The 14,884-nt window shown below is 55.9% G+C and overlaps 1 protein-coding gene across 1 annotated transcript in view; it reads left to right on the top strand.

Annotated features, from left to right (window-relative positions):
- The window catches only part of ADAM12 (ADAM metallopeptidase domain 12), a 244,387-nt gene that overhangs the window by 181,554 nt on the left and 47,949 nt on the right, over positions 1 to 14,884 (top strand). The window contains exons 9-11 of the mRNA XM_056106700.1: positions 2,040 to 2,209; positions 4,723 to 4,807; positions 9,918 to 10,066. Coding sequence (XP_055962675.1) covers positions 2,040 to 2,209; positions 4,723 to 4,807; positions 9,918 to 10,066 — 404 coding nt within the window. The remainder of the gene's footprint in view (positions 1 to 2,039; positions 2,210 to 4,722; positions 4,808 to 9,917; positions 10,067 to 14,884) is intronic.

Raw genomic sequence — 14,884 nt, 5'->3', positions numbered from 1 at the left:
TCTGAGGCGCAGGTGCGTGGGCGGGCGGGCGGGCAGGTACACGCTGCTCTCAGATCCGCCGAGGGATGAGTCCTGGCCTTGCGCTGGTGTTCCAGCTGTCCCTCAGGAAACCATGGCCACTTCCTCACTGGCGGAGACCTCGGCTCCTCATGGCCATCGGAATTAAGAAGGGCTTGGCTGGAGCTAAGGAAAGGGGCGGGACACTGGGAACAGGAAGACAGGGAAGTGACTCGGTGGCCGAGGAGACCCTGAGAGCCGGCTCAGGTCCTGACTCCTGACTCGGCTGCCCTGTCGCCTCCATCCTTCCTCTGTCTCGTTCCTTTAGGGTTGGCAGCAGGGCTGGGGAGAGAAGGGCTAGAAGCAGCCTTTCCCATGGCGGCGGGGGTGGGGGGGTGGGGGGACTGGCACAGGAAACAGCCCTGAGCATGCCAGGACCCCATGTCCCCAGGTAGTCGGGCCCAAGTGCCGTCTTTGCCTATTGCTGAACGGATTTGCCATCTTAATTCCTCCAGTGCTCTCCTTCCCAGGGTGATGGCCTAGAGAGTGCAGGTCCCCCATGGGCCCTGATTGCCCCATCATTGGAAACATCTTTTCATGTCTACCAAAGGCCTTTTTTTAAAAAATTTTTATTAGTGAAACACCATGAGGTACAGTTGTAGACTTACAAATTTTTGTGCTTGGGTTTCGATTATACAATGATCGAGTACCCATCCCTCCACCAGTGCCCATTCTCCACCACCACTGATCCCAGGATCCGTCCCACTCCCCATCCCCCCATCCCATCCTGTCTTTGTGGCAGGTATTCCCTTTTGTTCTCTGTCCCCTTTGGGGTGCTGTGGTTTGCAAAAGAGGCATTGAGTGGCCATCATGTTCGGTCTAGAGTCTACTTTCAGCATGCTTCTCCCATCCTGGGAGGATCCTCCTAACACCCTTTATTTGGTGCTCCCTTCTCTATCTGAGCTGCCAAAGGCCTTTTTTGAGCCTGGGACCCCACCCCACTTCCTGTTGGTGGGCAGTTCCTGGCCATGGGGGCTGGTGGTGCATGGCCCAGGGTCCCGGCCTCCAGAGAGTTGGGAGCCAAGGGTTGAGGGATTCTCCTCCTCATTCTCCGAGCCAGGACTGAGCCTGGAGAACAGCAAGAGTCAAGCCAATGTTCACTGCCCCTTGCTCCTGGGTGCGTCCAGGCAGCCTCTCGGGTCTGGCCACAGCTGAGGATCTCCATAGACCTGGCCCCCTCCCTGCCACTGCTGTTGACTTGTTTGTGAGAAAACCACTCCTGAGTTGTCCATCCGGGTTGCAACCCGGACCGGGTACCCTGAGTCGGGGCAGAGACTGAAGTCAGGAAGGCAGAAATGGGAACCGTGGCAGAGAGGATTCGTGCACTGTTTCTCAGGCCTGCCAGAAGGGAACTGCCCTCACACATTTCCCTGGAACTGGTGGTGGGTCACTCCCGGCCCCGGGGTAGAGGACCACGAAAACTCCAGGATGCGTCGTGTCTGCCCTCATCGTGTTGAGGGCTGGTGTGCGTGAGAGAATCGGCGCCTTCTGGCTTGTGCGTGAGGGAATCTGCTCGTGCCGGCCACGTCTGGAGAATGCATGAGGCTCCTTGGCAGTGGCTCATTCGCAGAGCGTTTCGCTTAAAATGAACAAATTCTTGTCCTTGGCCAAGTGAAAGCTCTTCTTTCACGCACTGTCTTTCTTGCACTAGTGACGGCGGCATCCCTGGTTACCGTGACTACTCTGAGTTATGCTGTGAGTGGGGGTGTGTGTCTGTGTGCTGGAAACGCTGAGACCCCCTTTGCAAAGTGCTTCTGGGAGAAAATAATGGGGGACCCCAGGAAGGCAATGTGCTCTATCCTCTCAGAGGCCCCCAACACCCAGCCACAGGTCTGTCTGTATCAGGCCCCCCCAAGTGCATCTCGACATCCTGTTCTCACGCCACGGGACGAGGGGTCATGTCAAACCCACAGGCCCACTGGTTCTGCTCTGCACTGTAAGTTCTCCGTCGTGCATGCCCCAAAGATGCCTGTCTCCCCCAGTTTTACAGGCCCCTGAACATCCGCATCGTGCTGGTGGGTGTGGAGGTGTGGACAGACGTTGACAAGTGCTCCATCAGCCAGGACCCCTTCACCAGCCTCCACGAGTTCCTGGACTGGAGGAAGGTGAAGCTTCTGCCGAGGAAATCCCATGACAACGCCCAGCTCGTCAGGTAGGGGTGGGGATGCTCCCCTCTACTGACAGACTGAGCCCAGCACCCAGCTTCTAAGTAGGGGTGGGGCTTCCCCTCTGTGGACAGAAAGACTGAGCCCAGCACCCAGCTCGTCAGGTACGGGTGGGGCCCTGCTGGTAGACCCAGTGGGGTGCATGCTCCTTCCTGAAAGCACCCGAACCGGCCCCTTTCTGCAGGCACCCACAGAGGAAGACCTCCTTGCCCCTCGCCAGCAGGCCAGGGCCGTGTAGACTGGTGGTAGGGGTCGCTCTGGATTCCCCAGAAAACTCTCTCTCAGCTGATGTTCCTCTTTGGAGCCATAAACTGCCTTCTGTGCCCAGACGCCACCGCCTCCTCCTCCTCCTCCTCCTCCTGTTCCCAGATGCCTCCTCCTCCTCCTCTTCCTGCTCCTCCTCCTGTGCCCAGATGCCTCCTCCTCCTCCTCCTCCTGCTCCTCCTCCTATGCCCAGATGCCTCCTCCTCCTCTTCTTCCTTCTCCTCCTCTTCCTCCTTCTCCTCCTCTTCCTCCTCCTCCTCCTCCTCCTCCTCCTGTTCCCAGACGCCTCCTCCTCCTCCTGCTCCTCCTCCTGTGCCCAGACACCTCCTCCTCCTCTTCTTCCTTCTCCTCCTCTTCCTCCTCCTCCTCCTCCTGTTCCCAGACGCCTCCTCCTCCTCCTCGTCCTCCTCCTCCTCCTCCTGCTCCTCCTGTGCCCAGACGCCTCCTCTTCCTCCTCCTCCTCCTCTTCCTTCTCCTCCTCTTCTTCCTTCTCCTTCTCTTCCTCCTTCTCCTCCTCTTCCTCCTCCTCCTCTTCCTCCTCCTCCTCTTCCTCCTCCTCTTCTTCCTCCTCCTCTTCCTCCTCCTCCTCTTCCTCCTCCTCTTCTTTCTTTTCTTCCCTTTCTTCCTCTTCTTCCCTTTCTTCCTCTTCTTCCCTTTCTTCCTCTTCTTCCTCCTCTTCCTCTTCCTCCTCCTCCTCTTTCTTTCTTTCTTTCTTTCTTTCTTTCTTTCTTCCCAGAACCAGGGCGACTTCTCTGAGACCCACTTTTCATTGTTGTTACATTGGGGAGGGAGGGGGGTCACACCTGCAGTGCTCGGAGGTTATTCCTGGCTCTGTGCTCGGGGGTGACTCCTGGTGGTGCTCCGTAGACCCAGTGCCAGCTCCACCCCGGGTCGGTGGGCAGCCTGCTAGGGAAGCCCCTTTCCCCTATTCTCCGCGACTCACAGAGACACGTTTTAAGTCTTCACATTGACACTGCATTACCCTAGAGCCTTTTTATCCCCTTGAAAGCTCATTTTCTCTCAGCCATGAGAGATGCTTTTGCGAGACAGGAGAGAGTCCGTGTGGCACCGCTGCCTCCCACAGGGACCAGAGGTCCTGAGTCACTTTGGCAAGTTGGCACCAGTTTCTTGACTGCCTGCGGGGAGCTGGAAGCCTCCCTGCCTCCCATAGGGAAAGGCTCTTCTAGCAGGAGGCCAAGACATGCCTTAGGGTTCCCAGCCCCACCCGGGACCCTCTGGTTACCATGCACTTCACACATAGATGAATCCCGAACCCCCGAGCACAGAGAGGGCTGTGTTCTGGGGCTCCCCCGGACGGAATCTGCCCGGCATGACCATGGGCACAGAAACCGGCCTCTTCTGTGACCTTAGACTTCAGGGCCATGTGTGCTGGTCTGCTGAAACGGGCTTGGTGATGTCAGTTAGAAGCTCCCATGGTAGCCGGGCTGGGCGGAAGCACACACACATCCGTCTGACCATAGAAATGAGGCCGTGTGGAGGTGTGGATCCCTTTTGCCCACCGGGACCCTGCCAGTATATCTTCCTTGTCAAGCAGTAGATTACAAAGCGGTGTCTGAACGGGCCGGGACGTCTCCACCACCTCCTTTGAGCAGGACTTGGCAGGGTTTCATTCTCATGCAGGGGGCGGGAACCTGGACCTTTAGACTCTGCCATCAGGTTACGATTTCAGCCAGGAGCAAAGTTGTCCCCAAGCAACCAGACCCTCTTCTGGAAGCTTCCAGAAGCTTCTCTCCAGGGGGCGGGGGACTTGCAGGTGCTTGCCACATCCATGCCAGCTCTAGGCAGCTGTCGTTTTTCTGTTCCAGTTTTGCCAGCTATGTGCTCAGTCAAGGCTGGGTTCGCGGCTCAGGGTGACATCATGGGGAAAGCCAACTTGGGCGACCCCAGGGCCGACTCCCCCAGCCAGGGCGAGAGGGGCAGGGCAAGGAGCAGGACTCCCCCAGAGGTGTGACGGACGCGGACGCCACCGCTGACGTGGTCTGGGTGGCCGGAGCAAGTCTCTGAAGCCCTGATGGGTTCGTGATGCGACTGGAAGCCGATTCTAGAGGAAGGGGCGCTGGGATACGCCCAGGTGCCGACCCTCATCAGCCCGGGCTGTTTTATAACCTACTGCCTCACTCATGCCGGAGCCCAGGACTGGCCCCCAGAGCAGCAGCTATGAGGAACCGTCCTTACTCTGTGCGAGTCTGAGGCTGTGTGTTCTCTTCTTTCCCAGCGGGGTCTACTTCCAAGGCACCACCATCGGCATGGCGCCCCTCATGAGCATGTGCACGGCAGAGCAGTCAGGGGGCGTCGTCATGGTAAGACGGAGGCCTGAGCCGAGGCCATGCCCGTCCCCACCCTATCCTGATCTGACAGTTTAGTTTTTTGTTTGTTTTGCTTTTTGGGTCACACCCGGCAGTGCACAGGGGTTACTGTGCTCTGCACTCAGGAATTACTCCTGGCGTTGCTCGGGGGACCATATGGGATGCTGGGGATCAAATCCAGGTCGGCCACGTGTAAGGCAAACACCCTCCCCGCTGTGCTATTGCTCCAGCCCCTAAGTCATGGTCACGGTCCTCCTGTTGTTCATCGGTTTGCTTGAGCGGGCCCAGTAACATCTCCATCGTGAGACTTGTTGTTACTGTGTTTGGCATATTGAATACGCCACAGGGAGCATGCCAGGCTTTGCCATGCAAGATACTCTCAGTAGCTTGCCGGGCTCTCCGAGAGGGGCGGAGGAATCAAACTCGGGTCGGCCACGTTGGCCGCTTGCAAGGCAAACGCCCTACTGCTGTGCTATTGCTCCAGCCCCTAAGTGTTTAGGCTTAATTCTACTCTTCTAGCTCTGTTCTGTTTGGGTATGGCTTCAAGGGCGCACATCCCACAGTGCTCAGGACTTTCTCCCGGTTCTGCCCTGGGATCGAGCCCTGCCCACTGGACCATCTCTCTGGCCCCTTCTCTTTTTTTCTGATCCTCCATATCCAAGAATATTTTAGGGTTATTTTAGACTTGTCCAGTTGCACACAAGGAAGAATACCTGTGTTACCATAGCCGGTCGAGGGCTACTCCGCCTTTGATTGGAAAACAAAACGATATCACAACTGATTTGGCTTCCGTCATTGTAACCCAGAAATCCCTCACAGCAGGGGGTATCCCTGGTCACTTAAATTCCTGAACACATTCGCCATGTGGGACTGGTTGAATGGCTGCTTTGGACAGTTCTACTGCACAGCCCAGTAAGCAAAAGGCTGAGGCTTGAAACTCCTGCCCACGGCAAATGCTCATCACATCTCCAGTGTGTCTTTTAGATCATCTTATCCTCAGAGGACTGACACTTAGGGTCCCTGTTTGCGGGAAGAGGGAGGGTCCCTGCATCCTTACGGGGCTCCCTGTGCTGGGGGATGGAGGGAGTTGGGACGAGTAGGCAGGACATGCTGCTTGCAAACTTCCAAGGCAGTGGCTGTTCCCCGGGGGGTATGCCCGCTGCGCCCCTCCAGGTGAGGACAGGTCAGGGATCACCTGTGCTGCCCCAGTGCTGAAAAGTTCCCTCCTTACTCACCCCCTGTGGCTTCCTCCCAGGGGGGGGAGTTTAAATGGTGAAAACCCCCCAAGTGGTCCTGCATCCCCATCCGACCAACAGCAGCCCACGCCTCCAGAGACCACAGCGCCCGGGGCTGCCCGAGGCCCATCTGAGAGCACATCCCAGTGCCCAGGACAGGATTCGGGTGCTGGGCACATCAGCTTCCGTCTTCGACTGCGCGGCGGAGTGAAGACCCAGACGCCCCCCTCTCATCTGCTCTCCGATCTTTAGCAGAACGTGCTCCCCACTGAGCTGAGCACAGCAGGAGGTCGAGTGGAGCCCAGCCACCCTGTGGCATCCCCAGCACAGCACGGTTGGGAAGTGGGACTTGGCTGGTGCCAGCTCACAGCTTGCCGGCTCCCAGCTGTGTTCTCGCAGAGTGGTCCATCGGGATGGAGAGAGGCTTGTTCTCTGTCTCATGGGTCCTGGGCTGGCGGTTCTGGAAGTTACCCCAGTGCTGATGTCCCTGTTCTTCAAGCTGTGACTGAATCCTTCACCTCAGGTGACTGTTGGGCAGACAGCTCAGCTAGACGCACCCTCAATGGCCCTGCCCCAGCCTGGGCACCTGAGGTGACAGTCCCAGCTCCTCTCTTCCACACTCTTCAAACATTCCAGCAAGATTCTCTTGACGTGCTCAGGAGCCCCACTCAGGACAGAACGCAGTGCCCTGTGGACTGCAGGCAGAGGCCATCAAAGAGCAGCGGACCCACGGGGACCCCCGTGTGGCCGACATGGCAGCAGAGGTGGGCAACCCTCAGCACAGCCCTCACTGCACCCATCTGTCTGAGTGTCTGTCCCTCTTTTGATGACTGTTAAGCTCTGGACGAGCAGCGGATCGCAGTCTAACCCGTGTTACCTTTCTGCCTGACTTTCTCCCAATGGTGGCTCCCAAGTTCCAGGTGCAGCTGTGACCTCGGGAGCTTCCTGCATTCGGAGGGAGGATGAAGAGGGAAGGCAAGTCAAATCTGACGAGAGCTTCCCCTGAAGCTCCTCTTTCTATGAGCCACCTCAAACCATTCATGGCAGGAACTCTCTGCCTTTGTCACTGATGCCTTCATCACATGAGTCTTGGTTTGGGGATGATCTCTTGGTTAGAGATTTTTTTTTCTCATGACTTTTACAGGGTCTCTTAAGAGCATCACTGAGGCAGGGAAGGATGTAACACACTTGAAATTAAAAACGAAACCCAGAACCAAAGGGCCAGCCCAGCAGGCCGCACCCAGCTTGGCATGCAGAAGGCTCGGGTTCAAGCCCAGCTAGTCCCACACGGTCCACTGAGAGTCACCCATAAGCACAGAACCACGAGTGGCCACCAAGCTCCACTTGAGTTCGGCCCCAAAACAAAATTTTTTTTTAAAAATGCTACTCAGTGATAGAGAAGAATCAGCCAGAGAAAGATATTATTTTCAGGATGAATTCCTCAAATCGTTATGCAGAAGCTAGATGCAGTCCTCCGCGCATTTAAATCAACTACATTTGCTTTGCCCACTTGAGTGATTCTTGAGGATGGATTTCCTGGCACTTGTTGTGAAACCCAACAGCGAGAAACTGAAATCCTGAGTGGCTGTCCCAGCGGGCGGGCGCAGCTACTCTGCACCCTCGACCCGAGAGTGGCCAGTCCCTACTTGGGGGAGGTCGTTGGTCTTCTTCAACCGCACACAGCTTCAGACGGGATCACATAGAGTGGTGTAAGGGAGACAGGCCCTGCCCAGCTAGCAGACCAGCCGAATCAAACCAGGCGCTCCCTGAGGTGACAGGTGCCACAGCCAGATCGCCCTCACATCCGGAACTGTAAGATCTAAACAAGATCATTTCTTAGGGATCTCATCTGCCTGGGCTGGAGCGATAGCACAGCAGTAGGGCGTTTGCCTTGTATGCAGCCGGTCTGGCTGAGCCGTGTTCGATTCCTCTGCCCCTCCCGGAGAACCCGGCAAGCTACCGAGAGTATCTTGCCCGCATGGCAAAGCCTGACAAGCTACCCGTGACGTATTCAATATGCCAAACACAGTAACAAGTCTCAAAATGGAGATGTTACTGGGCCCACTCGAGCAAATCAATGAACAACGGGAGAACAGTGACAGTGACTCACCTGGCCTAAGAAGAACTTGGTTCCTGAAAACACAAGGCTCATAAGAGTGACAACTCCAGGGAAACATGCCCCATCTTCGCTGGGCTGTGCCGTGCCTTTGCCACGAGGCCCACGAAGACCCATGATCGGAAAAGCGCCTTCCCTAACCTGGGACTGGGGCCCAACTACCTCTCTGACAACCTGCTATTATCTTCCTGGGCAGCCGACGGAAGGACTCAAGCGAGGTCCCTTCCAACCCCACAACAGCTTGTCCACTGTAAGCCCTGTCACCGATGGACAGTGGGGCAGAAGGAGAGTGCAGTGGCCATAGTTTCCCATGACCCCCATGGGCTCTCTGAACCACGTCGGCTGTGGACAGCATGAAGGCATGAGGCACGGGGACCCCCTCCAAAGCCAACCCACGGGGACCCCCTTGAAAACCAACCCACGGGACCCCCTCCAAAGCCAACCCACGGGGACCTCTCCAAAGCCAACCCACGGGGACCCCCTCCAAAATCAACCCACAGGGACCCCCTCCAAAGCCAACCCACGGGGACCCCCTCCAAAACCAACCCACGGGGACCCCCTCCAAAGCCAACCCACGGGAACCTCTCCAAAGCCAACCCACGGGGAGCCCCTCCAAAGCCAACCCACGGGGACCTCTCCAAAGCCAACCCCCGGGGACTTCTCCAAAACCAACCCACGGGGACCCCCTCCAAAATCAACCCATGGGGACCTCTCCAAAGCCAACCCACAGGGACCTCTCCAAAGCCAACCCATGGGGACCTCTCCAAAGCCAACCCACAGGGACCCCCTCCAAAGCCAACCCACGGGAACCTCTCCAAAGCCAACCCACGGGGACCCCCTCCAAAGCCAACTCAAGATGGGTGCACCACAGGCTCAGGACCACTGGTGATGCCCAAGGGGAGATCTGCTGGATTGCAGTTGGGATTGATCTTCAGTGGGACCATCCATGGGGCCACTTTTATGCTGGATCACGGTGGACGTGTCTCCCCCTCTATCAAGCAGGCAGGAGGGAAGGGGAACAGTAGCGCCATGTCGGGATCCCCGGCTCTACTCTCCCCACCGACTTTCTACTGGGAGCCTCTCGATCCACAGCCCACAGCCCTTACATGGCCCACGGAGGGATGCTCTGGTGTTCCATGGTGCGAGACAGCTTTCCTTCCAGACTGCTCTCTTCCCAGAGATGGTAGGAATCGGGCAGGAGAGAGGGACGTTCATTATCCATGGAAAGGCACGAGCTGCCTGAGACACACAATCCTGGGTGCAAGGGACCCCAAATGGGTTTCAGAATTCTCCCAACAGCATTTGCCCTCTCGGAGAAAGCTTTCGTTATTTTTCATCGAAAATGTTTTCTGGAGGAAAAATAAAGGATGTTTCCTGGAGCCAGAGAGATCGCTGAGTGGGCTTACCAGGGCTTGGCATGTGGGAGGCCAGGGTCAAGCCCCACTTCATGATCCCCTGAGCACCCCGTGAGCACAGAGCCAGGAGGGACAAAGCATGGCTCCCCCCCCCCTCCAAAAAAAAATAAATGTTTCCTATCCGTGTAGAGCAGCACCTCTTGCTGCTGGTGGTGGCCGAGTAGAACCCCGGGGTAAGTACATCCATGGGAAGAATCCGTAAATTATGTCATTGTTTTTTTCAAGTTTGAACTCAGTGCTGGGTTTCGTTTGTTGGTGAAGGGGGGATTCGGGCGAGTCTGGGAGGTAATTCAAGGGGGACGAACGTTCTACCTCTGTGCTCTTGTGTTTTCTTTGAGGACCACTCAGACAGCCCCCTGGGTGCGGCTGTCACGCTGGCGCACGAGCTGGGCCACAACTTCGGGATGAACCACGACACACTGGAGCGAGGCTGCAGCTGCAGAATGGCGGTCGACAAAGGGGGCTGCATCATGAGCCCCTCCACCGGGCAAGTACCCACCGTGTCCAACAGCAGGCCTGGCTCCCAAGGCCGGCTAGGAAACGGCAGCCGTGGAAGTTTCTAGAGGGGATTGTCTTCCCCAGTAGCACAACCTCAGTGCATCAGGATGGAAGTGGTGGGGATGGTGGTTGTCTTGGTGTGTGGATCGTGACTTCTCTACCACCCCGACTGTGTGTTTGTCCGAGCCACCGGAGAGGCTGGTGGGCACGGCTTGGAGTGGCATCGGGTGCCATATTGAGGGTCCCAGGTGTGAGTTGCTTCTTCCCAGGGCTTCTCTGAGCTGCGTTAGCAGCTGGGGAATCTGGAGTGTTCCTCATACCCCATCCCCTGGCCACACCGGAGAAATTGCATCAATTTTTGGTGGGCTGGAGCGATAGCACAGCGGTAGGGCGTTTGCCTTGCACGCAGCCAACATGGCCGACCCGAGTTCGGTTCCTCCACCCCTCTCGGAGAGCCCGGCAAGCTACCGAGAGTATCTCGCCCACACGGCAGAGCCTGGCAAGCTCCCTGTGACGTATTCGATATGCCAGACACAGTAACAAGAAGTCTCAAAATGGAGATGTTACTGGGCCCACTCGAGCAAATTGACGAACAACGGGAGGGCCTTTACCTTTACCTTAATGTTATTCCTTATGTAATGCATTTCTGATAGTCTTGACTTAGATCACCCGTACAAAGTTTCCCAACGGGGAACATTGGAGTGAGGCAAAAACTGATGCCAACAGGAGGTCTCAGAGATTCCTGTGTGGCCCCCCTCGGGAGCTGCCTGGGCAGGAGGGAGTTCGCTTGGTGGAGGCCAAGGCATACTCGCTGCTGTTCTGTCCGCGCTCCTCGTACCCATGACTGCTCCTCCCTCCGCCACTTCAAGGCGGCTTGGGGTGCAGGATGCCAGCCGGAGGAAGGCGGAGGCAGTTCCACCTGAGGGATGGGTCGATGGAGCAGGTCGTGTTTCTGGAAGCAAGAGCTGGGTGGACTTTGCGTCCCATGCTGGCACTGTGCCCCTTGGCTCTCGGAGGCCATGGAACTATGCAATGCAGTGGGCACTGACATTGGTGAGTGTCAGTGGGGGTCTCATTGTCCCTAGGGAAGTGCCCACTTCCGTCCAGCCCTGGCCTGCACAGAGCCAGTAGCCTTCCTCCTGCTTGACCTTCTACCTGTGGCCTGGCATGAGGGATATACTAGGAGTGAGACCACAGAAGCCAAGAACTAACCCCCAAATCTTAAGGGGCCAAAAGTTAAAGCCAGGTGAGCGAAACGGGTCTCTCCAAGAGGCAGGTTATGTCCTGAGCAGATAGGCACCATGTGGGGTAGGCATTTGGGGCAAAGAAGCTCTTCCTAGTGGGAGGTTGGACAGGGGACCCTGTGGGGGTCTTCTGTTTCCTTCGTTCCTTCCATCTATCCATCTGTTCATCCATTCATTCATCCATTAATTGCTGTGTCCTTCTGTTTATCAATCCATAATCATGGTTTCCATCCATCCATTCATCTACCACACGTCATTTTTTCCATCCAGACGCCCATCATCATCCTTCTGTCTGTCATCCTGCCCATGCATGCGTCCATCCATCATCCATCCACCCACTCCTTCACCTGCCTCCAATTCCCAGCCATCTCCCCACCCACCTGCTCATCCCTGTGTCCCTCCAGTTATTTTTTCATAAACAACAACTTTCGGTCCCTGTTCTTGTTGTGGGGATTGCATAGGCAGAAGGCCCATAACCCTCGAAATTACCTGTCTTGGGGAACACAATGAGAAGGCAGGCTTTCTGGCAGTCCTTGTAATTCTGTACAAAGCTCTTCGAATTGCAAAGCCTTTGTGGCAATGTTCGAGGACATAGGCCAAATTACCCTGGATATATTTGAAAAGCAGAGCTAGGAATGGTATTGTTGAGCGTTCAGCAAATTATTTGAAAGAGGTTTTTTTTCATACCAGTTGCTTGCTAATAGCCTTGACTTGATTTATACCTTATTAGCAATTTCTAAGTTTTCCCTTTTGCTGAGCTTGTGCTTTTGTGTAAATCTTTTCTATTTGGTTCTCATTTATGATCCCAGATTCCTTTCCAGAGAGCAGTGTTTTTAATTTTCTTGGATGGAAAGAAACTTCTACGCAAGTGGGGGAATTAATCACGAAAGCCCACAGCGAGGGGAGGTCACACGGCCCAGTCCCTTCGCTGTCCATCACGGCTGTCAGATTTGAGAACCTCCAGGCTTCTCTGAATCTCGGCATTATCTCAGCATGCCTGCCCTCCGTCACCCCGCCAGCTCCCCCAGCAAATCCTTACAGGTTGTAAATCACGGAGACACGGCAGTATTGTTGTTGCCAACCAACATCCAGAGACGCTGAGCCTAGAGAGAAGTCAGCCCTTCCCTCGATTCTTGCCCAGTTACTGGAAATGACCTTGGGGACCTCTTGACAGTCATTCCTCAATGCACCCGCAGTTACTGAGCACCCCGTTAATTCCAGAGAGGGCACCAGCCTTCCTGCAACTCCCACCACCCACCCAGGCTGAGTGACAGATGTTAAAAATGTCATTAAGTCTTTGCCCAAAGGTGACTTGCAGACAGACAAATCAGTAACTGCTTTAATGCTATTAAACCCTCCCAGAATCAAAGTACCTCCATTGTCACAGGGAGAGAAAGGGGGTGAGTGCATCCTAGGAGGCACTGCTGACGCCTCCAACCTTGCCACAGCACCCACGCATGCTGGACGCAGAGTCCAGCTTCCCCAATCCCCGCTGCAGGTTCCGGGAACGAGAGGCCTCGTGGGCGGTCTCATGATTTACTGCGAGTGTTTGAGTGTGTGTGAGCACGTGTGTTTTATGTCTTGGGGTAGTTAACATTAAGACCTGTCTTGAAAATCACTCTGTGGCAGGCGCAATACCGGGGCTCTGTTGGGAGGGGTGGGGGTGGAGGAGACTCACTCCGTCCACACAACAGTGAGCCTGGAGCCTTCAGGCTGGCGGGATTGAGCACCGTCCCATCTGCCTCGTTTAGGGGAGGAAGAACAATGTGAATCATTCGAACACTTTGGAAGAGGGTATTGGACATCCTGGTGCTTCCTAGAGCAGGGGGAAAACCAAGAAGAGGCCATGCGAGCCTTCGAAACAGCCTTCTGACTTCCTTCGTTGGCAGCAAAAATCGCTCTCCAGACAGGACTTGGAGGAATAGAACTATCTCTTAGCGGGGTGAGTGCCCTGAGCTCCTGCAGGCTGCCAGCACTGGGCAGACTCGGGGCTCGGCACAACAGTCCCAGGATGTGCCCTGCAGCCTTGAGGACAGACTAGACGTACAGGTTGGAGGCGTGAGGAGAAGTAACCAGGCAGGAAACAGAGAAACGAGGGCTCGGGGAGGGTGGGAGGATGGCTCTAGCCGTGATCGCGGGCCAGGAGGAGGTTCTCTGGGGAGGTGATGTTTGAGCAAAGACCAAAGGGTGAGAATGAACAAGTCAGTGAGCTCAGATGGAGGTGAGACACCGAGGCGTGGTCAGGCCACTGCCAAGGACTGGGAATCTGGGGTCCTGGGTTGCCAGAGAGCAATGAGGCACGGGGGGCAGCAAAGCCCATCTGCCACCTGGGCACCAGGCTGGGTCCCCAGGCAGCGAGATGAGGACATTGGCAGCTTCCAGAGAGGTACCATGACCTGATTTCTCTCTATGCCTGTGAACCTCCCTTGCCACTTACTTTGGGGCTAACTGGCTGACAAGGAGGATGGAGAGGAGGGACTTCCTGTTTCATAGGGGTGGAACTTCCTGTTTGTTTTTCAACAAAGCCATAGGTCAATTCAATTTCAGTTGAATCCCGGGGTTCAAAGGGATCTGCTGTACTGGCCTCCCTGGTGTGGTCTCCCTGAGGGGTTCACCCTCACATCCAGCCTGCATCTCCACTCTCTCTGCTTCGGTAGGGAAGATTCTTTTCTGTTGAGGCTCTTCCCCTCCAGCCTGCTAGGATGCTACTGCAGTTGCCACAGAAGGACAGGAATTCTGCCCCCTTTCTGTGCTGATCCCAAGGGGGCCGTAGGCTCGGGGGGTTTGGCCCCATCAGACTGGTGCAGGGCTGCTAAGGAGAGGAGAAGCATAGGGAGTGCTGTGCGAGCCCCCAGACATGCAAACTGAGACGCCAAAGAGGGGCCACAGTTCAGCCATAATCCTGCCATCATCCGCACCTGTGAAGATTGTCCCACGAAGGCTGAGGAGGAAGCAAAAGACACGCCTGGCAATTGTGAGGCCTGCGCCGGACCCCAATGTCTCACGGCCTGGAGCAGCAGCCTGACCCCAAGCACTTCCCTGTGGGAGCCCCCGATTTAAGAAAAGAAAAGCCTGAGATTATGAGCAGGACGTGAGGGCAGTAAGCAGGAGAGGTCCTCTGCAGTGAAGCCCTGTCCAGCTCACCCCTAGGGGGCTGGAAGGGCAGGGGACTTTCCCAACAATTCCGCTCAGATTGATGGAAATGTGAGTTTGTTTGGCTGGGTTGGGTTGGGTTTTGAGGGAAACTATTGCCTGAAACTATTTCAAAGCACTAAAAGTGAATTCTACTCCAGTGAAAACCCCCCAGAGCTCGGGCTGTGCTAGAAATGGATAGAAACCCCCTCGCATCTAGAAAGTCCCCCACTGTCCTGCCTGAAGAGCCGTCCAGAGCTCACCTGGTCACGGGGCACCCGTGTGGGACGGGAGTCACTCCTTGAGACCATACACACACACACACACACACACACACACACACACACACACACACCCCTCACAGATGAGGCTGGAAAGCCAGTCCCTGCATCTGCTCTTCCTAGGAGAAAAAGTTCCATGTGAGTTTTTCC

The sequence above is a fragment of the Sorex fumeus genome, unplaced genomic scaffold, assembly GCF_029834395.1.
Source record: "Sorex fumeus unplaced genomic scaffold, SorFum_2.1 ptg000142l, whole genome shotgun sequence".
Lineage (NCBI taxonomy): Eukaryota > Metazoa > Chordata > Mammalia > Eulipotyphla > Soricidae > Sorex > Sorex fumeus.
The sequence above is the reverse complement of the archived record's forward strand: the minus strand, read 5'-3'. Positions and strand labels throughout refer to the sequence as shown.